General features: G+C 49.8%; 9 protein-coding genes across 9 annotated transcripts; 5 read left to right on the top strand and 4 right to left on the bottom strand.

The window, feature by feature from the left end:
* Positions 1–33: 33 nt before the first annotated feature.
* On the bottom strand, positions 34–2,622 carry BO79DRAFT_210336 (mRNA-binding ribosome synthesis protein NOC2). Its single transcript, XM_025682780.1, has one exon. The coding sequence runs from the start codon at positions 2,545–2,547 to the stop codon at positions 169–171; it is 2,379 nt and encodes a 792-aa protein (XP_025537371.1). The 5' UTR covers positions 2,548–2,622; the 3' UTR covers positions 34–168.
* Positions 2,623–2,789: 167 nt separating this feature from the next.
* BO79DRAFT_199202 (ESCRT-I subunit protein VPS28) lies at positions 2,790–3,747 on the top strand (the record flags this gene model as incomplete). Its single annotated transcript, XM_025681403.1, has 3 exons — positions 2,790–2,880; positions 2,938–3,174; positions 3,240–3,747. Coding segments are annotated over 3 exons (733 nt in total), but the record flags the coding sequence as incomplete, so codon positions are not given.
* A 198-nt stretch (positions 3,748–3,945) lies between these two features.
* BO79DRAFT_199201 (S-adenosylmethionine-dependent methyltransferase) lies at positions 3,946–5,231 on the top strand (the record flags this gene model as incomplete). Its single annotated transcript, XM_025681402.1, has 3 exons — positions 3,946–4,046; positions 4,116–4,376; positions 4,465–5,231. The coding sequence occupies exons 1-3, from the start codon at positions 4,013–4,015 to the stop codon at positions 5,229–5,231; spliced, it is 1,062 nt and encodes a 353-aa protein (XP_025537369.1). The 5' UTR covers positions 3,946–4,012.
* Positions 5,232–5,589: 358 nt separating this feature from the next.
* BO79DRAFT_270690 (ATP-binding protein) lies at positions 5,590–8,052 on the bottom strand (the record flags this gene model as incomplete). Its single annotated transcript, XM_025687302.1, has 3 exons — positions 5,590–5,698; positions 5,757–6,616; positions 6,663–8,052. Coding segments are annotated over 3 exons (2,343 nt in total), but the record flags the coding sequence as incomplete, so codon positions are not given.
* Positions 8,053–9,227: 1,175 nt separating this feature from the next.
* Positions 9,228–10,083, top strand: BO79DRAFT_177464 (uncharacterized protein; the record flags this gene model as incomplete). The annotated part of the gene is made up of 2 exons (XM_025679929.1): positions 9,228–9,522; positions 9,622–10,083. Exons 1-2 carry the CDS (start codon positions 9,322–9,324, stop codon positions 10,081–10,083), a joined length of 663 nt encoding a protein of 220 aa, XP_025537367.1. The 5' UTR covers positions 9,228–9,321.
* A 59-nt stretch (positions 10,084–10,142) lies between these two features.
* Positions 10,143–12,448, bottom strand: rok1 (RNA-dependent ATPase ROK1). Its single transcript, XM_025682779.1, has one exon. The coding sequence runs from the start codon at positions 12,359–12,361 to the stop codon at positions 10,181–10,183; it is 2,181 nt and encodes a 726-aa protein (XP_025537366.1). The 5' UTR covers positions 12,362–12,448; the 3' UTR covers positions 10,143–10,180.
* A 464-nt stretch (positions 12,449–12,912) lies between these two features.
* On the bottom strand, positions 12,913–14,158 carry BO79DRAFT_177460 (F1F0 ATP synthase subunit g). Its single transcript, XM_025679928.1, has 3 exons — positions 13,677–14,158; positions 13,412–13,496; positions 12,913–13,351 (listed from the first exon to the last, which is right to left on the bottom strand). Exons 1-3 carry the CDS (start codon positions 13,936–13,938, stop codon positions 13,102–13,104), a joined length of 597 nt encoding a protein of 198 aa, XP_025537365.1. The 5' UTR covers positions 13,939–14,158; the 3' UTR covers positions 12,913–13,101.
* Positions 14,159–17,403: 3,245 nt separating this feature from the next.
* BO79DRAFT_289147 (uncharacterized protein) lies at positions 17,404–18,190 on the top strand. The gene is made up of 3 exons (XM_025688753.1): positions 17,404–17,610; positions 17,672–17,739; positions 17,813–18,190. Exons 1-3 carry the CDS (start codon positions 17,464–17,466, stop codon positions 17,931–17,933), a joined length of 336 nt encoding a protein of 111 aa, XP_025537364.1. The 5' UTR covers positions 17,404–17,463; the 3' UTR covers positions 17,934–18,190.
* Positions 18,191–19,270: 1,080 nt separating this feature from the next.
* On the top strand, positions 19,271–20,336 carry BO79DRAFT_270671 (intradiol ring-cleavage dioxygenase; the record flags this gene model as incomplete). The annotated part of the gene is made up of 2 exons (XM_025687301.1): positions 19,271–19,916; positions 19,946–20,336. 2 exons carry the CDS (start codon positions 19,271–19,273, stop codon positions 20,293–20,295), a joined length of 996 nt encoding a protein of 331 aa, XP_025537363.1. The 3' UTR covers positions 20,296–20,336.
* Between the last annotated feature and the right edge of the window lie 82 nt (positions 20,337–20,418).

Below are 20,418 nucleotides of genomic sequence, written 5' to 3'. Positions count from 1 at the left end.
TGGCGCAACATACGAACAAATCAGCTTTGACCACACACGTATTCTAACTTTTATATTGACACCAGCAGACCAGACAAGATATATCCCATAAAGCTACGACTGATATATAACAAGACAGTGAAAAAAGAAAAGAAAAAAAAGGGTACAAAAGGAGCCTGATTAAACAGCTTAATCCTCCTCTTCTTCGAACTCGACCTCTTCCTCATCTTCATCCTCCTCCTCCTCTTCTTCTTCCTCATCTTCACTACCGTCATCACCTGAACCAGCCTCGCTCTCATCCTCCACCTCGTCCTCATCGTCCTCATCACTGTCATCATTCTCACTGATCACATCATCCATAATGACATCCTTCCCAGCCTCCTCCTTCTCCTGGGCCCTCCGCTTCTCGTCCTCGCGTCTACCCTGCTCAAGGATCTTAGCCTTCTCCTCTCTCAACTTCCGTTGCGACTTAACGAAAGCTCCCAGCGGCGTAGCCTCCCAGTCCAGATCCTTCAGGAAAGTCTCCACCTCAGCACGGTTTCTCGGCGTGTAAGAGACGCTCAATCTGCGTTCCTCGATGAAGCGTGCATTGGCCTCCACCTTTTGCACGAGCAGCAGGATCATCTGATTGACCTTGGCGTTCTTGTTACCTCCCGACCGGGAGCTAGCCTGCTTCAGCCAGCGCTTCAGCGAGACGACAATGGGGACAGAGAGTTCCGGGAAGGCGATGTGTTTTGTCCAGAGGACGAAGAATTCGGACAGGAGTTCGGCGATTTGCTCACCCACGCCGTCTTGGTAGACGCGTGTGCGGAGGTAGGATTTCGGTGCCCGGATGGCTGTGTTGAAGTCGAGTTGCCTCAGAGTGCTGGATTTCGGGGGCTTGCGCATCTCAGACAAGTTGAGGACTTCGAGGAGACTGGAGGCGAGGGGGATGTAGGTGCCCGTGCTGCGGGAGAGGCGGAGGAGGGAGCGGGTGAGTTGGAAGCGGAGAGGGAAGTACTGCGCTGTGGGAATTAGGCGCATAGCACCGATGGTGATTTGCACGACGGGGTAGATGAGGGGGCGCATGGCGGATTGTTTGCCTGCCTTGGCTTCGGCGAGACCGTCGCAGTGTTGGGAAAGGACGCGGGACCAGAAGTCCAGACTGTGTACGTATTGCCAGTTGTAGACGGTCTTGTAAGATTCCTTGGACGTGTTGGTGATGCTGCTGCGAAGGTGCATGGCGAGTTGGCGGATGAAGTTGAAGCCTGTTGTGTAGGAGACGTTCTGGTCGACGCCCCAGAGCTCTGCGGCAGAGTTCTTCATGAGGTTCACGCCAGAGAGGGTGTGCACGGTCGTGTTGCGGCTGCCCTTAACAACACCTTCGTAGGAAGCCTTGAGGACGGTTTCCTTAATACCGGCATCGCCGATAATCATGAGACGGCGGAGGATAAGGAAGGCCGTGATGCGCGTGGCCTCGGTAGTAGCAACGTCCGCCCAGATGCCGACAATGGTCTTGATAAGGACCTTGAGTAGCTTTCTGAACTGAAGGAGGTAGGGAAGCATAGGCTCGATGGAGGAGAGGGTGAGCTTCAGAGTCTGTTCATCGGACAGGTTGGTGAGCAGCTCGTGGACCGACGATGTGTGCGACTTGATAAGCGGCGTGAGAGTCTTGAACTTCTTCGAATCCAGATACACCTTGATCTTGCCAGAGGCGGTCTCCTTGACCGGAAGGTGGTGAGCGAGAACACGGGGAATGGTGCTGAGGGCTGTCACCAGGACCTGGTGATACACGTCGGGGTCGGAGATCGAGTACTTCTGCTCTTGGGCGTCGTCGTTGATATGAGCGGCGGCGCGGAAAGCAAGAACGGCCTGTCTCATCGCGCGGACCGAGTGCTGCTCCTCCATCAACTTCTGCCACTTCTTGACCATCGCAATAGTGAGGGTATTGTCAATGGTCTCCTCTTCCTCCTCCTTGGCTGCCTTTTTCTTCTTCTTGGCCGGTCCTTCTTCCTCTCCTTCGCTCAGCTCGTCCACTTCCGCAAGGTCTCCGTGGTCGCCGAAATCGAGCAGCTCGGCATCGTTTTCCTTCAGGTACTTGTAGAATTCAGGGTCCTTCTCCTTCAGCGCCTCGAGTTGGTCCTTGTGTGCTTCGAAGTCATCGGCGTCGCTGGACTGAGAGGCGGCGTCCTCGTCTTCGTCGCTAGCGCCTTCCTCCTCAGCGCTGGAAGCAGCAGAAGCCTCCTCCTCCTCCTTCTGCTCATCGGAGCGCTTGCGCTTGCCAATCTTGGGTGTGACATCCTTCTTCCGGGCTTTCTTCAACTCCGCGGCAGAATCAGCAATATCGAATCCGCCCGCGAAGAAGTCGTCGACGTTCATATCGGCGAAAGCATTTTGCTTCTGAACTTGCTCGGGGCTCTCCTCGGTAGCCTCCTCTCGATTGGCGCGGTCTTTGGCATTATCGGCCTTACGCTTGTCCTTGAGGTGGTTGCGCTGCTTGATCTTCGCATTGGCCTTCCGGCGTTCGAGAACGTCCTTCAGGTGCTTCTTTTCGAATTTCTTGGTGGATTTCTTCTGAGATCCGGCCATTGTGCCCGAGGTGCTTGCCTACCCGACCGAACGGATAGGATAAAATATGTGGGAAAAGTAGAATAAAGGACCACGACGGCAGTCGAGATACTTCGAGCACGCGGAAATTCCGCCCAAGAAAAATCTGGAGACGAAAAAAACATCCTGCGGCAGAATGGGGCGGTGAGTGGGTCCCCGTCATGGTGACCGCCTTCCCTTCCCCTCGCGATGATGCCAATCATCTCTTCCCCTCATCGCACCATCATGTATACCCAGCGACCGTTGGCGTACGCCCCTACGCCGTATAGCTATACGCCAAACCCGGCGTTGGCGGCATCTATCAACCTTGATGAAGTGAGTCGTCTGGAGGATGAAGAGGGTTGCTAGATCACCGACTAACTGTTGCGGTAGGAAGTAAAACTAGCTTCCAGCGCGGCGGAGCGGGATCTCTACGAGTCGTTGGCTGAGATCTATGGTATTATCGTGACTTTGGATGGCCTGGAGAAGGCTTATATCAAAGATGTGGTTACGGAAGCAGAGTACACGGAGACATGTACCCGGCTCTTGAAACAGTACAAGTCCAGTTTGGGTGATGAGACTGTTGCGAACGAGTTTGTCGATCTAGAGACCTTCAAACGTACCTGGGAGGTGAGTACCAAAATCGTGAACTTATTGTACGATGGAGTCTGACAATTCGGCTTGATCCTGTGTAGCTGGAATGCCCTCGCGCCACTGAACGTCTCCGCATCGGCCTCCCCGCGACAGTCGAACAAGCCTCCCACAGCACACCCGCCGCGAACATGGCTCCAGCAGCAGCAGGACCTGCAGGAGCATCTGGTAGCTTGATCTTGACGGCTACTGAGAATTTCATCACCTTTTTGGATGCACTGAAGCTGAACATGGTGTCCAAGGACGCACTGCACCCGCTTCTGTCGGAAGTGATCCAGTCCGTCAATAAAGTCACCGATGTCGACTTCGAGAACCGGGGCAAGATTATCCAGTGGCTGATCACATTGAATCAGATGCGTGCAACTGAGGAACTCGGTGAAGACCAGGCCCGGGAGTTGGCGTTTGACATTGAGCAAGCATACCTGGGATTCAAGGCCACTTTGGGTTGAACTTGCCTTGCAGGAGTTATTCACTGGTATTAGTGGGGAATGGTGCCTGGCGTCTGGGATGCGATACCAAAGTCGAGATTAGTTCTATTGCTTTAGAAAGTTGCTTGTTCCTATTTGCCATTGATCCATGCTCTTATCTCGATCTCGGCCCATCTTTGGGGCGGCGAATCCGATCCGCGGAACAGTCCCCGCCGGCCTTTCCTCTTTGGGAAATCACGACTTTTTTTTTGCTGCCCTGCATCCAGAACCGCCCAATCTTATTTTGCCACAGGCACACCGATATAAGACTGGAGCCTCGATTTCTCGTTCTCCGCATAGACCTACCACCATCCGTAGTCGGACTAATCAGCCCTCAGAACTTCTGCACCATGATAAGCGCCGATCCCGACGAGCCTCTCCACGGTACGTCTTCTCTCTCGGAACTTTCCCTTAACATCTCGGGGCGATAATGTACTGATAAGCCTGCTTCAGTGTTCGATCTTCCCCAGATCCATACTAAACCGTCCGGCACTGAGCTCATCCAAGCCCTCGACCTGCTAACAGTCAAACCGCGGAGTTTCGGGCCCGTAGCCCATGAAGCGACAAAGAGCCGGACTGTGCAGCCAGCCGGAGTGACCCGCTATCTGACATCTATCATTGCCAGCCCGCTGGCATGGCTCGACACTGACGAGCTCCGGGAGGCCGTCTGGGACGCCGCTGCAGCACGACTCAGCGAGCGCTCCGGTCGAACCGGTACGCAGAACTGATATTATTTTTGTAGTCCTTATTGCGCCATTATCTTGCCGCATCTAACATGATGTCTTGCTCTTCGAGCGAATAGCCATGCCCGCCATGTCCCGAGTCTTTAGCATCCCTAGTACCACATCCGATGGACTCGAAGGCGAAGAATTCACACTGACCCTCCACGAACCCTCCTTAACAGCCGACAACCTGGGCATGAAAACCTGGGTCTCCTCATACCTCCTCTCCCGCCGCCTCCACAACCTTCTCGAATCAACTCCCAACCTCGTCCCTATCACATCCACCACCCCGCAACCCCGCCCAGACAACAACAAGACCCTCCGCGCCCTCGAACTCGGCGCCGGAACAGGACTCGTGGGCCTCTCCTTCGCCGCACTGCGCGGCTCATCAGCCACAATCCATCTCACAGACCTTCCGGACATTGTGCCCAACCTAGCCCACAACGCAGCTCTTAACGTTGAATTACTCAATCGGACAGGCGGCGTCGTCACAACGGGTGTTCTTGATTGGACTGACACTCCGGACCCGCTGCCCACTGCGCAGGAGCAGTACGATCTCATCCTTGCTGCGGATCCGTTGTATTCGCCTAGTCACCCGAAGTTGCTGGTCGACACGATCACCCATTGGCTGAGTAGGGGGCTGGATGCCCGTGTTGTGCTGGAAATGCCACTTCGGGATGCGTATCTACCTCAGGTGCAGGAGCTGCGGGACCGGATGGGACGGTTGGGGCTGGCGGTGGTGGATGAGGGCGAGGAGATAGGCTATGACGATTGGGAGTCGGCGGATGGGGGAGCGTTGGAGGTGAAATGTTGGTGGTCGGTATGGGGATGGAGCGAGAAGCTCTAGGGAGGTCAGAAGAGGGCGGGGGAAGATATTATCCACGACGTCACGATGAAAAACGAGACACGATGATAGAGTCTAGACGTAGACTGATTGATTGCTTAGAACTATAGTCAACATGCTAGAATAGAGCCACGGATCCGTTATACATGGAACACTGTTCGATTCGAAATGCTTGCGAGGTAATAATATAGAGAAGATAGTAGATCCTTGGATTGGTCAAAACGGGGCTGCCACCTTCATGCCACTGTTGTAATTGCTGTGCCACCGGCATTTTCAGCTCTCCAGGACAGAACTGGGAAATATAACCAAAGTAGTCGCCTTGTTATGATCAAGCCAAGCTCCAGCCAAATATAAGCATCCCCATTATCTTGTCACAGCTAAAGAAAAGCAGTCTCGTTATCCGACACAGGGGACTCTGGAATACATGGTTCAACTGTCGCTTTTCTCGCATTCCTTCCGTTCTGACTAGACTACAAGTAAAACCCAATAAGTATCAAACCAGAGAATCCCAGTGCTAGGCGGACATACCTTCATACTATTACGAGTGATGAGACGACTGAGCGTTTCTATGTCGGTCTGAGAACCCCTTGACACACTAGGTCTGATGTCTCGAAGAGCCTCGACGAAATGCTGGGCTTTAAGATGACCTTTGGTCGGAGACCTGATTTCGCTACCCGGTGACTGCGAGGATGTATCATCCATAGTAGAGTGCAACGCAGCTTGTCCGCAGAGTGACCGCAATTCTGAGCCAGATAGGCCGGCTGATTGACGTGCGAGGGTCTTTAGGCTGACTTGAGGGTCGATTTCTGATTCCTTGAGGAACGTTTGCAAAATCTTGAGTCTTTCTTCCTCGTCTGGGGGCTTTGTCATAACCTTGTTGGGGAATCGCTGCAGGAAAGCTTCGTCTAGATCTGTGAGACGGCTTGTCGCGCACAGGAAGAAGGGTGTGTCTTCAGTCTGGGATAGCGCATCCATTTCCTGGAGGAACTGGGCCAGGGCCCTTCTTCGCCAGGACTGATCGTCAGTGGAACGACGGTGAAACAGGGCATCGACTTCGTCGATGAACAGAACACAGGGCGATAGCTTTTTGGTTAGTGTGAATGCGGCATGGATTGTTTTCTCTGCATCTCCCTCAACTTCACTGACGATGTCTGCTGGTTTGATTCGGAGCATGGTCGCTCTGGACTCGTTGGCGATTGCATGAGCTAGATGGGTCTTCCCAGTGCCAGGAGGTCCATGAAGTAAGACTCCTGTAGGCCTAGGTTGTTCCGGAAATACCTTTGAGGGATCCTCAATCTGACTTCTCCACAAGTGCACCAGTTTTCTTATGTGGTCCTTCACATTTTGCTCCAGAATAATATCGTCATAGGTGTGTTTCTGAGTTTCTGCTACCCGATTAACCTGGGGTCAGATTCTGGCTATAGACGCCCTTACCTGGGTCGATGATGGATTCTGAGAGCCCTAGCTCGAACTTGTTGCAACTCTTCCTAATTGCATCAACCTTTTCGGAGAAGCTGGGCTCCTCAACTTCCAGAGGCTCAGTTCTTGAGGGTTCTGGCGGCTGCGGTTGCTCGCAACTATTACGCTGCAAGATCTCGAGTATGTCACTCAGTTCCAGTACCCCTTTGACGCAAACTCGCCCCAAAACTTGACAAGCAATCAGCGTGTAGTCCATATCATCATGAAAATCGGTTAACAAAGTATCCGGTATATCCAAGTGTACGGCGTCGGATAGCAACTCGGAAGCGAAGCCTATGGGCAGCCTTTCTCGTATGGACCCTTTCAGTTTTCTAGCTCTTCTCGCAATTTCGAGCTGTTTCTTCTCTGTTTCTGATGCGATCTTGTGTTTTAGTGACTTTGGGTCATCGAACCAAACGATAAAAGAAGGTGTGATATTAAGTTCCCGTCGAGAGTCATGGTTCATATCGCTGATGATAAGCAATACAAGCTCATTATTCTTCCAACGTTCCATGACAGCATTCTTGAAATTTTGAATGACATCGTAGGATATACAATCAATCTCGAATGAGTTGCGAAGGTGGAGTATAACTCGATCGCTTTGTCTAGAGGCCGTGCTCCGGGGTTCAGATGGCGAAGGCTTCTGTTCAATCTTCGCCAAATGAGCATTCAAGATAGACTCTATTGAGCACTGACTCCGTAGGCTCTTTCCGTCTCCGAAATAATAATTGATCATCTGATCTCTATCTTCAACTATAGCGTAATCAGTGTCGCTATGGTCTTCATTGAGACAGATAGCTGAGTCTGCACCCTCTACCGTCTCTTTGAAGAATATTGATGGCTTATATTCACTTTGACACACAGAATCTGCGCAAAAAGAGCGGTCTTCGTGTTGCTGAGCCGATTCGTCTTGTTGATAAAATTCACGAGCAAGCTTATATAGATCCTCAGGCCCAGCTGAGATGCAGGATGCACCCATATCTCCTGCTAGGTGTTCTATTATGGCTGTAGCGCAGGCAGAACTTTCAACTTCCACTGCCATACAAGGCCATATGCTACCTCGCTTCACTTTTGGAAACGAAACCTTGCTGAGTAGAGCAGCAGCAGCAAGGTCATAGAGTTCTGCGTATCGCTTCTTTTGAAAGACATACTCATCCACGGCTTCAGTTTGATCCTCGCCAATCCCATTCTTGCTTCTACCGTCTGGATTAGTATCCGTACAGGGACCCACTTCCTTATCTCTTTGAAAGTTAAGGTTACTACTTTGTTGTAGACGGATTGGTGTCCGATGCTCTGAATTGGTTCTGACATTCTCCGCTACAAACCAGGCGGGAAGGGAATAGGGATGCCGACGGTGCAGTGCTTGGTAAAGTTAATCGTTGCGGACCCCAGACGCCAACAGAAACGAATAAACAAGGATCACACAGAGAGAGTACAACCTTTAAGCTTACCTCTACCTTCATCGACCATTGTGGATGGCATCACAATCAGGTCCTCAATTGAGCCGCAGACGAATGCGAAGAGTTGCACATGGTGGTGGTCTTCATTCCAAGGATATTTGATGGCTTATCTAGACTTATATGAGAGAATGGCAGGGCTGTCACTGTGAGAGGCGATTAATTCCTGTTTTAGACAGTTTTGGAACTGCTGCCCCTTGCTGCTGCACCACACTCGTATGAATCATGCGACGGTATCAGCGACAGCTGGTACCTGAAGCAATTCGAGTCAGCTTGTTACAATATGCATAGCTTCGATCCCATGCCCGTAATCGAGCTGAATTGGCTCAAACTATAATGTTAATTAGTTGTATCTCACGAAGTCTCGCCCAACAACGACCGACTCGCCAGAGCTCCAGGTAATGACATTGCTAGATTTCTGCAGCATTCCCGACCCAGAATGCCACATACCTATGGTAGGTAGCACTACCACTTTCAACGGTTGAGTCCACACAACTAACTGCGAGCTTACACTGATTCACAATGGCAGTCGAATCATAACACTGTAATATAGTATCCGAATGATCATGTCGGCCTTGAGATGGAAGGGATTCCATATTAGTGCCTTCAAGGCTTCCACTGCGTATATCAATACTTAGTCATCTCAAATAGCAAGTCTGTTCAGCCGCATAACCCTTGCGACATGGTATGGACTGCTTCATAGCCAATAACAACGCGGGCTCAGTACGTCCCACGAGTCAGCGTCCATATTTGGGAGGCCACTGAAAATGCCTAAGAATGATTGGCTACCAAGGCACTGGATAGAGAGCATGCCGTACTTATAATCCCCTCCTGGGATGCTCCAAAGAAAAGGAGTCATGATCTCTTCGTGTTGACTCGCGAAGGGAAGCGCATAGGATGTAGATGGATAGATCGGAGGGTGGAGACATCAAAGCGTAGTTGCTGGAGCCTTCGATGAGCCAGGCATCAATCAGGCAGCGAACCAGGTCAGCCACCGATGACATATGACGACGCTCGGCACCGCCACCAGCGATAAGTGATATTGGATTCTACGCCTGTACTTAATACAAACAAATATGATGCTCAGTGCTTAGCTCTCCCCAAATACCGCTTCTCTATTAGTCAAATTGCCTACCTTCAATCTTTAATCAACAAGCGCAAAGTATCAGGCTATCAACATGGTTATCGGTCTCCTAGCAATTACCGCCATCCCCACCGTCACCGGCGTGGCCATGGGGGTGAGTGAACAGCGCAAAGCAAATGAGAGGAAGAATGATGAGCGACGCATGGCAAAGTTCAATATCGATGTCGCACCACCACCAAATGAGGAACCTGACGATGAGGTTCAAGGGTTACGGGTGGTGCTGAGGGACTTCAAGGTGCGATCAAGTGTTTCCGCTGCGATATAGTTCTTGCTCTTCGTTGTTTTGTATATCAAGTGAGTCTGACTAGCTAACTGATTTTTGTTGATCTAACAGGTTTATCTTGATGATCCTGTGCCCTCGAAGCGAAAAGTCCCCGCGCACACCGCGGCAGCGTTTTATATTGAGTACCCAGAGCCAGACCATATGAAGCACCTCAAGCGGGGTTTTGGATTGGCGACCACTATTTCAGATAACCCGCCGATGTTGGGTTGGCTATACGCCGATACTAATACACATGAAATGAAGTATGGAAACCGATCATCGAGTTGCGATCATGTTGTTGGGCCGTGGGATTGGGAGGATGAGGAGACCACGGTGACACTGGAGGAGAACAGACAATTTGTGGCAGTGCAAGAAGACGATGGCTGTTGGGCGCTATACTACGATCGCGATGGCGATGATCTGGAGCGTGTATTGGAGGAACAGGGCAAATTGGATAATGATTTCCAACCCTTAAGATTGAAGCGGAACCTGATTGAACAGCCTGTACAAAAAACAAAAAATGATAATTCGTGATCTATATCGAAATGCTGGTTTGGGGAATCGTAAGATAGACTTTTCATATTTGTACAGAAACACCAACGGGTTAAGCACAACCCACATCCATAGGAGCCTAGTCCTCAAGTCCTTGCCAGCCCTGATTGTCGTCGTCACTGCCAGAGTCTGCGCCTGACTGTGGTTGAGATTTCCTGTTGCGGCTAGCTGAGATGAGTGCCTTCTTCTTGTTCTCCTGGCGTCGCTCGTAACCACTCTTGGTACTAATTCTCATCTTCTTGTCGTCCTTCGTGCCTTGAGTCTGCCTGGCCTTGACGCCGTGCTTCTTGAGCTCCTCCTTCTTCTTCTTGCTGAGGTCCGGAAGAGCGTCCAGCAGCCACTTCTGTACCGACTTCTCTTCATTTGTGCCCCGTAGCTTCTCGCTGACGTCGATTACATTGGCGATGCTCTTAACATAAGGAATGTCCTCCTTGGTGTAGTATGTGACTGCGATGCCACCTTCACGGCCAGCTCTGCCCGTGCGTCCAACACGGTGGACGTAGACGGCAGCGGAATTCGGGATATCGTAGTTAACAACCCCGTTGATACCTCTGAAATCAACGCCACGGGCCAAAAGATCTGTGGTGACGAGGATCCAGATCTCACCCTTTCGGAACTGCTTCATGATCTCGGAACGTTGGCCGTCTGATAGCTCAGAGTGGAGAACAGCGATACGTGACGAGCCACCCGCCTCGGGAGGAATATCGTAGCGCAGTTCTGAGTGTAGCGCAACTGCTCTGGGAATTGTCTGAGTGAAGATCAAGAAAGGTGGGCGTAAACGGATGTCCGTAGATGATGCCGCGGCGGGGTGCAGGAGCTGACGAAGACCGAGCAGCTTTCCTTGCTCAGTGGCAGCATAAACCAGCTTGTGCTTGATGTTTGGAATGGCAGAGTCCTTGAGGCCAACCACCAGACGAAGCAGCGGATAAGACTTGGTCTCGCTTAGAGTGTCTTTCCGTTCCTTGATTGTTGACTTAGCGAGGTCTTCGACATTCGACCCCATCGTCGCTGACCAGAGACTTGCTCGGAGCTCAGGATGCGTGCAGGAACGCCAGATGTCAAGTGTTTGGTCGCGGAACAGAGGGTCCAGGAGAACATCCGCCTCATCCAGAACCACATTTCGCACCAGAGGGAGAGTTGCCAATGGTTTCGTCCGGTTTGCAGAGAGCGCGTTAACAAGAAGCAATGGTGTCGTTACGAGGATGTCGCTCTTAGTGACGGGCGCCTTCCCTTTGCTGTTTTTTGCTGTAGCCTTTTCATCATCTTCAGAGCCCGACGATTCCGAATCATCTTCATCTAGAACATCTTTGCTATCGTCTTCGTCATCACGCTCTACCACACGCATGCCCTTCTTCATCAGGGTGATCTTCACACCGGTTCCCAGAGCTAACTTGCGGCCTTCGTTGACGATTTGGCTAGCAAGCTCCTTTGTCGGGGCAATCACAACAGACAAGATACCCCGTTCCTCCGGATCTTCGTGATGGTGCCGGACAATCTTGTTGATCACCGGAATCATGAATGATAGCGTCTTGCCACTTCCTGTAGGCGCAACGACCAGTAGATCCGGTTCGATACTCTTCCCGGTGCCCGACTTCTGAGCCACCGATTGGTCTCCGAGCAAAAGAGGAAGACTTCCTAGTTGAACTTCGGTAGGGACAGTAAAACCTTGCTCAGCAATGTTTTCCGCGAGTCGTCGGGAAATGTTGTACTTGGTGCGCAGCTGTTTGAAGGAAACCAAAGGCTCCGGAAACAACCGCCGGGCTTTCTTCTGCTCTTTCTTAGTGAGCGTTTGAGCAGGCTCCTCTTCCTGCTGCTTTCTCTTCTTCTTTTTCTTCTTAGATTCCTCTTTCTGAGGCTGAGTGGGTTGAACTTCCTCGAAGTCACGCATATCAGTGACCTTGATCTTGTGAGAGTTCAAGATCGTCCGGCGCTCGACTTCATCCATCGAATCATCGCCTTCGGAATCAGATGCATCTTTCTGCTCAGACGGTCCATCTTCATCCTTTTTCGCCGATGCGCTGGCCGCAGACCGTTTACCTGAGCCAAAGAAATCTAGATCGCCAGCATTGCCATCTTCTGCATCTGAATCACCCGCGGCTTGCGTGCGCTTCCTCTTTTTCCCGGAAGCATTTGACTCCAGAAGCGTTTCGTCACGGAAAAGCTGGGGGTTCTCGGCCTTGCCTTTGGAAGGCAGGGTCGAAGACAGGGTATTACCAGCCTTGAATTTGGTGGACCTTGTCAATAACTTGAACGCATCCATTTTTGAATATATATGAACTAACGGTCCATGCGACTAGGTATATTAGGTGGACAAGAGCGTCCGAGTCCCAGCGATCGCGAGCTTGATATTGATGGTTGTCGAGTAGTCGGACTTAATGAGGAAAAAGTTTCGATGCTGAAATTCTTTACCGCACGGGCCAATCAGAGGCAAGCAACCCTCACCTCCATCAAACGGATAATTCTCGAAGCTCTCAGTCATCAAGCCCGAGATATTGAGTTGCCTGGTCTGACGCTCGTGCGCTTTATGATTTGGGAATAGCTACGTATGTCAATAATGGACTTTGAAATCCTCGTGCTTAATTCAGATCTGTTTCTTCATTGTATCCCACTGACACCTGAGGCAGAAATCGAGCTCAAGTATCGTGGCCACGACCGACTCTCAGCACAGACCGATTGAACTTTGTAACATGCTTATAGCCTTAAGATAGTCATGGCTTAGAAATACGACCATCAGTCACCTAAGGCAGTGCCGCTTTGATAGCAGAATGCCTGCTATGGTCTACAACATCTCCCCTTAAGTAGCCAGAATTTCAACAAAACAGTCGTCCCCATGCATGAACCTAAATCTAAGACAACAACAAATGAGACGTGCCCAATTGCTCGTATCGCACAACCTCAGACAACAGTTTATTCCATCGTCTATCATACAATAGTACAGCACACAAAGGAAAACGGGAAAGGGAAGGAAGACAGGCTAAGTCACGAGTGCTTGGTATTTATCTAGTGGTGTCCGTGGTGCTCAGGCTGTCCCTTGTAGCCGACGATGTTCATCCGACCAATGATCTCGCCAACGGTGAAGAAACCAACGATCTCCGCGGCGGTGACACCAGCCAGAGCGATCTCCTTCTTGTTGGCGGTACGAACGCGGGAGATGATGTTCGAGGGAGCGAAGCTGGAGTTCTTGAAGGCGGCAGGGTTACGGAAGGCGTTGGTCAGAGGCTGGAAGTAAGCCTGGAAGGTGGCCATGTTGCTATAATCCGTATTAGTTGACAAGGGTCACGGTTCGTTCAGATTAGTTGTGGGCGCTTACGGAGGAGTCATGTTCTGGCCACGGAAGACCAGCTTAGCAAGCTCGATTCCGACCTTCGAGTAGTAGACGGTAGGGGGTATCATGGCTGCATTGACACGACAGATGATTAGCAATGCTCCGATAGATATGACAGAAATCCGGGGATGGCTCCACTCAAGGAGTGAATCACGACATGACGGCGTCCGGCAATGCCACCGTCATGGTTTCATCCCAATGGATATTCAAAGGGGTTATTCGGTGCAAATATCATGGGGAGTCCGCTTACAGTCGACAAAAGCGATGACTTTTCCGGTCCTTCCACCGACCTTCCTGAGGGCGCTACCGAGACCCTGGGCAGCATTCGAGATGGCGGGGCCAGCCGTCGAAGAGACGCGAGAAAGACCCTCAGACGCCTTCGAGGCAGCAGAGGAGGCAGTCTCACCAGCCTTGGAAGCGGCTTCGGAGGTCGAAGAAGCGTACCTGACCGCAGACCTGCGGGTCAGGAACTGCGATTGCCGAAGCACGGCACGGGACGCCGTGGCGGGCATCTTGAAGACCACTGGGGGAGATAAAACGCTAAAAGGAAAGAATGACTCTGGAAAGTCGCAGGTGGAGGACAGAAGAGTCCAATGGCGGTAGGGTCAAGAGCCGGTGACACTGGATCGTCGCGCAATTGCAGGACCAGAATTGAGATTTGAAGTTCGGGAAGTTCAGGGAAGAGCCTCCACTTCCGTGTCACGTGCGCTCGCGCTCATGCCTTGTTTATCAAACCATCACATCAACTTGATCTTTGCAAATCCAACACACTTTGCGATTTCGCTTCTTATAATTATCCATTCGGCTAATCGCGCATTGATACTACATCTAGACTAATAAGGTCAAACTTTGTGGTCCGGAGTATCTCTACAACATCCGAGGCTTCCGTTCTGCCGAATGGCCGTGCTAATTACCTCGCAATCGACATGTCAGTTTGAGCTGGCTAATCCAAAGATAGACATAATGTGCCCACCACATGTGGAACACTTCCATGCCAAATAGAAATCCTCAGTGGGTGGCTGACTGGATAACAAGGAGTATCAAGCTTTATGTCACGTCGCATCCATTTCAACCTATTCCCTAACACTATGCCTTGACAGCCACCGAGAGCCAGCCATATCACCTATAGCCAGTTACCGGCGCTATCAAACGAACTAGAGGACCATTTAGGGGTCTTCGTTTCAGACACCTGTCGCGGCTAAGCGAACAGGCTATTGGATGTCAAACGCTTCACATAACCCAGCACATATAATCGCCTGAGATATCGTCACCTATGGGTACAGTACGACATCCAGATTTGCCAACGACATGAATCCTTGATGAGTATATGTATACACATCTTTTTTCGACAATGGACAAAATTCGGCAGTGATTATGCTAACATAGTCATCATCAAACGGATATCGTTATGAGATCATTGATTCTGTTCGTATTGCACCTCGTGTTGACCTATCAGCGCAAATAATTGGCTGCCTGTCATCCATGACGCCCATTAATCTGAGGTGAAAGCAGCCTTCTGTTCCGACAAAGCCTTGGCGATGCTAGACATCATTGTTCGATTGGTTGCACGATAGCTTTATATCTCTTAGGAGCCTTCTTGGTAGTCACTGAACAACAATCATTCCATGGATCATACAGTCTGACAGCTGCTCCATGAACCACTAGTAGCACACCCCCTCAAATATAATAATATTTGTTTGCTCTCTTCTCTTAGTTGTTCTGCGTACAAGCCTCCTTAGCTTAGAAACCTAGCAGACGACTGAACAAAATGATTAAAACAGGTGTACATACTGCTGATAACCCCAGCACAAGAACGAGATGAGACGTATGTACTGAATCACATCCAGTTTCTATGAGATATCATGCACCAAAACCCCCTATCACGGCAGCTTCTGGACTTCTCCAAGTACCCAGAGTAGTGCACCAGCACACCAGCTCTATAAGGCTACTCAAGTCAGATGATATGGCAAAGCCTCTGAAGTCCTTTCTGTCAGAAGATATGATCAATGCGATATCAATCGTATGAAATTTGCAGTTATAATAAAGGTATGTAAAACTAGCTTGGATCCACGGGCTGTGCTCAGGCTACCTCAATGGAGATAGTGGATACTGGGATAATGGTACTGAGTAGGAGAACTCAAATCCCCTTTTTCTATGGCAAGGGCCCCCGGTATTTGGCTAAGATGCCGGACTCCACAGCTTTCACATGGAGCCGTCGGGCAACGGCTCGTCGACGATCTTCAAATAGACGGAAGAGTAATCGTCTCTCTTGATGACCTTTCGTTGCTAGGGAGGAAGATTTTGGGCCTGATTTATCAATTCAAACAGGGAACGAAGGCGTGTGCTGAGGGAGTGTAATCGCATTGAGGGTTTTCGGGGTGATAAAGGCAGTGATGACATATGTGTATAGAGAGAGAGAAAGAGTAGGTGGGATGGTTTGGAGTTCTGTAAATGGCTTCTATGACTTATAAGTAGCAATAAACATAACAATATATACACTGTTTACAATAAAGTCGACGAATCTTCTCATCTTGATGTAGTTAGATTTAAGACTACTGAACGTATTGGAAAATCGCTCTTCTCCTGTTGGGCCCGGTATCTCAGCCCAGAAATAACCGCATTCTTGTCGACTGCTACTTGAGCGGAGACCCGAGTACCAGTATATGAAGTAAGTCACTTGGGCAAATTACCCTCCGGTAGGCTATCAGGATCAGCTTGAGTGCAATTTCACTAGCAATGGGACCCCGATTAGCAATGGAGCCAAGCACACGTTTGCCCATATCAGGAAGCACAAGTGCTCATAATCGGGCAAACGGGCAAACGCTGTACAATTAGTATGGGAATCAGATCGAAGCAGCCTTGGTACCAGGACTTCCAGATCAGGAGAAGTGAAAAGATAGACCGTCGGACTATTTGGTGTCCCGGGTATTCATTCCCACTGTGGCTGGCTGTTTTAGCCGACCAGTAGTCTAATCTGGAAAGTACTGTGGACTTATAGGGGTCAGATTTTGTTGTTTGATGTCGATCTCAGCCCTCTGGGTTCAACGCATGGCTTTTGATCTGCTGATGAGGACCAAGGGTGGACCGATCCATGGAAGGATTCTGAGAAGGATGGTTGGTGTTCCTGATATAGTCACGTGAAAAGCCTAAATCGGAGATCCACATGCCGCTTAGTCATGGGGCGCCACCAACTTCAAGATTTCTCTTCACCTTTTTGCGTGTCGCGCCACGACGCAATCAAAGGTGGCTTTGCATTAGCAGTGCGCCCTGATTGTGCGACTGGTGTGACACCTACATCATCTCCGGCAGAAAATCCCAGTTGAGGCTATTTTTACTGCGTGGCGCAGAACATCTGCTGTGTATACCCAAAACCAAGCCTTCAAAGGCGGATTAAGCTTTATCCTCCATGCCACATCAATAAGGTTCTGGCAGCTGAGCATAGGATGATCTCTTCGCCATTCCACAGAAAAAAATTGTCCGGTTGATCTGCCCTGCTATTTTTTTAATCAGCGGAAAATTGAGTTGCTCTATTGATTCTGGATCCGTTCCGTCGTCGGCACCACTCCGTGATGTTCACAAATTATCAGTCTCGCGAGGCATACAGACAGGCTCAATTTCGCCCCTACTTGATCCTGCACACATTCCCAATTCAGCCCTCTCTCGTCCGTGATAGACAAGCAATGACAAGGCGGATCACAAATGCTTGCTGTTGGACACTAAATTGTCTGCCTAACAAGTGTATACGTAACGCCCATCGAAGCCAAGATCAGTGGGTCTCCACACCGTAGACCATGGTCCAATTCTAGAATCAGAATTGAGGAAGACAACTCACTTGATTGGGCTCTCTAACTCTTCATAGTATGGCTCGTTTCATGAACAACGATGCTGAATGGATAGCCTTACATAGCTTTGGGCCCCATCTACCTGCTGTCCTTTGATTCTTAAGCCAGGTCTTCCCCTACGTTTGCTGTCTTTCTCTTGCATTGCATCTTCTGCACAACAAACAATCAGAATCTTAAGAAAAGACCAAATTCACAATGTTTGGCGACAGTATTTTCAGCTGGTTCAAGTCCTCCAAACAGGAATCGGCCCCTGAGGCCACCTGGGACCCCAACACTGTTACGATGACCCAGCCTCAGAGCCCTGCCGGTCCTACCACTGAGGGTGTCGTTACCGGTCAACCTGTACCGTGTCATCCTGATCCTAAGCTTTCTTTGTTCATTGACGCTAACATGAACAAACTAGATGCCCAACAACAACATGGATGTGAGCCTTCGTGGTGGTGGTCCTCCCCCCGGACCTGGCGGTGACGAGTAAGTGACCACTACTCGAACCCTTAAATACAATACATTCGTTAGATTGGACCTAACCATACGTCTTGAATAGTTGCTGCTGCTGTCTCGACTGCTTCTGCTGCTGCGGTGACTGCTGTGGTCCCGACGGCCCCCCTGGTGGCCCTGGCGGTCCGGGAGGTCCTGGTGGTCCTGGTGGCCCCGGTGGTTGGTAAAGAATACCAACGTCTACGATCATGTTTCTTTTCCTTCCTATCGTTTTACTCGCCACGTTCGTACTTGATACCACTATACTGAATGTGATGTTGTGGCGCAATGGATAAGCGGGAGCTTGTTTGCCGGACGGGGGTCTTGTCAATGGCAGATGAGCTCTGTGTCATGGTTGCTTTATATAATACTATGTTGTTATTGGTTATGTTATATGCAAGACTCTCGAATTACTGGATCACCTATCACTTGGGAATATTTCAACGCCCTTGCCGCTTGGGGCGTACTTTAATACTATAAAGACTGTATTCTAGTCCAAAGGTTTCAACAATACGGCATAATGCAATATTATGATCCAATTGGATATATAAGCTTTGTATAAATATTACAAGGCTTGCATACGATATATATTCCGCGGCACTTAATGCACAAATGCATATGGAACTGCTATGAACACAGTGGAATTATATTCCTGCCTATGCCAAGTAGCACAGCTATGTGAGCCTTACGTGCGTTTCGTCAAGATCAGGTATCCTGCATAGCTGACCGGTAGCACAAGGCTGAGTATGAGCTGCATAGAAAGACTCACTATTATCTATATAAGACGCAATATGTTAAATTCCGTGGTACATGATCGACCTAGTTCGAGTATCTAAGTGGGTTTATGGTTATCCAGTAAAAAACTATCGTGTTCTACCAAGTAGTCAGAACCCGCGGGACAATAGATAAGAGCTAGATTCTAGTTTTCACAGTGGATCTGGCATGCTCGAGCGCTTGAGAGCGCCTAACAAACGCTTTTTCTGATTGACTTCCGGATTTGATGCCCTTGCAGGTTAAATGAAACCATAATACCCTGGTTAACAACAACATAAGGTCCACGATAACAGTAAGGTACACAAAACACGTAATTGAAATCTACCAATAGAAGAAGATCATTTACTAGCCATCCAACAGTGGTACTACTACTTGGCAACCACTGCTTCATTCCGCGGGCGTTTATCAAGACATCGGATATCATAGGTGGCTGGCTAGCTGCTAACCCTTGCCGCCTATCAAGCATAAAGCATTCCAATCATGTCACGCCCAACCCAAGTAATGATCATCTTCCACTCTCAGCCAACCAGCATCCAATAATGTATAAAATTCTGTTCACGATATCTCACCGCAAGAAGCAAGAGCAAATAATGATCACTAATAGAAGGTTCTCCGGGAGAATAATAAATAGCGACGAGGGAGGGCCATGATAAGAGGTTGCAGCAGCAGCAGCAGCAGCAGTGAGCAAGATTTGACCGGATGCACAACAGCATACATAATAGGGGATTTCTCACTAATATTCCGCCAAATCATGCATTTCTTCAGCTTCCTCGTTGCAGCTACCTTAGCCTCATTAGCCATCGCACACCCAGGCCCTCATAAAAAAGTCACGAGAGCCGAAATAACCCGTCGACAGGAACTATCTTCTCGTTGCGCTCACCATGCCGGCGAGTACAACGCAAAGAGATGGAAGAGGAGCTTGGAAAAGCGGCAGAATATTACGACTATCGAAGCTACAACGGAAGCACCCTACTATAAGACGATTCAGAATGAAACCTGTGTGCTCACGCCCGATGTGACATCCGGACCTTATTGGTGGACAGAGTCTCAGACACTTCGGCAGGATATTAGGGAAGATCAGTCAGGTGTGCCGCTGTCGCTTGATATTGGGGTGATGGACATGGCGACATGTGGACCCTTGGAAGGGGTGCTGGTGGACGTTTGGCATTGCAATGCTACGGGCAAATATTCGAGTTTTACTGGGCTGCGAAATGACATACCCAAATCTGAAACGCTACAAGACCTTAACATGACCTGGTTTGAGCCCGGACAGTCGGATATTCATACGGATAATCAGACTTGGTTGCGGGGTATGTGGCCGACGGATAGTAATGGGATGGTGGAGATGAAGACTATTTTCCCAGGTCAGTTGTATAACAAATCTTTTGGAGGTCTACGTGCTGATATCAGGAGTTTGAACTTGCAGGCTTTTACTTCGGGAGATCAATCCACATTCATATTCAAGTGCATACCGACTGGGTGCTGAGAGACAACGGCACCCTTGCGAGTGGGAATACCGTGAGCACGGGGCAGGTTTTCTTCGATGAAGAGCTTGAGCAGGAGATTATGGCGTTGGAGCCGTATTCTTCTGTGACGGGGATTCAGCGACTCGTTAATGGTCTTGATGACACGTTCCACAATGAAAATACCGATGGGTATAATGCGATTGTGTCGGTGGTTCCCATGGATGGGGTTGATGTGAGGAATGGGATGATCGGGTATATTACTGTTGGTGTGGATACAGAAGCTGTTGACCCTGAATTCCCGGTTCGATAAACTTGGGTCAGCTGGAACAGCTCCAGGCTGAATTGATAAAAGTGTGGTGGCTATGTTCTTGATGAAATTACCCGATATATAGAGTTGGATAGAATTATATGAAACGCCTAGCTTGAATGATAG

This window comes from Aspergillus costaricaensis (genome assembly GCF_003184835.1).
Source record: "Aspergillus costaricaensis CBS 115574 unplaced genomic scaffold BO79scaffold_25, whole genome shotgun sequence".
NCBI classification, from domain to species: Eukaryota; Fungi; Ascomycota; class Eurotiomycetes; order Eurotiales; family Aspergillaceae; genus Aspergillus; species Aspergillus costaricensis.
This window is presented reverse-complemented; position numbering and strand designations above follow the sequence as displayed.

Excerpts from the sequence above, each read along its gene's own strand:
- BO79DRAFT_210336 (XM_025682780.1), bottom strand. The coding sequence starts at position 2,547 with ATGGCCGGATCTCAGAAGAAATCCACCAAGAAATTCGAAAAGAAGCAC.
- rok1 (XM_025682779.1), bottom strand. The coding sequence starts at position 12,361 with ATGGATGCGTTCAAGTTATTGACAAGGTCCACCAAATTCAAGGCTGGT.
- BO79DRAFT_177460 (XM_025679928.1), bottom strand. The coding sequence starts at position 13,938 with ATGCCCGCCACGGCGTCCCGTGCCGTGCTTCGGCAATCGCAGTTCCTG. Across the intron at positions 13,497-13,676 it reads AGTCATCGCTTTTGTCGACT|CCATGATACCCCCTACCGTC; the intron begins GTAAGCGGACTC and ends GTGTCAATGCAG. Across the intron at positions 13,352-13,411 it reads GGCCAGAACATGACTCCTCC|CAACATGGCCACCTTCCAGG; the intron begins GTAAGCGCCCAC and ends TACGGATTATAG.
- BO79DRAFT_289147 (XM_025688753.1), top strand. The coding sequence starts at position 17,464 with ATGTTTGGCGACAGTATTTTCAGCTGGTTCAAGTCCTCCAAACAGGAA. Across the intron at positions 17,611-17,671 it reads GTGTCGTTACCGGTCAACCT|ATGCCCAACAACAACATGGA; the intron begins GTACCGTGTCAT and ends TGAACAAACTAG. Across the intron at positions 17,740-17,812 it reads CCCGGACCTGGCGGTGACGA|TTGCTGCTGCTGTCTCGACT; the intron begins GTAAGTGACCAC and ends CGTCTTGAATAG.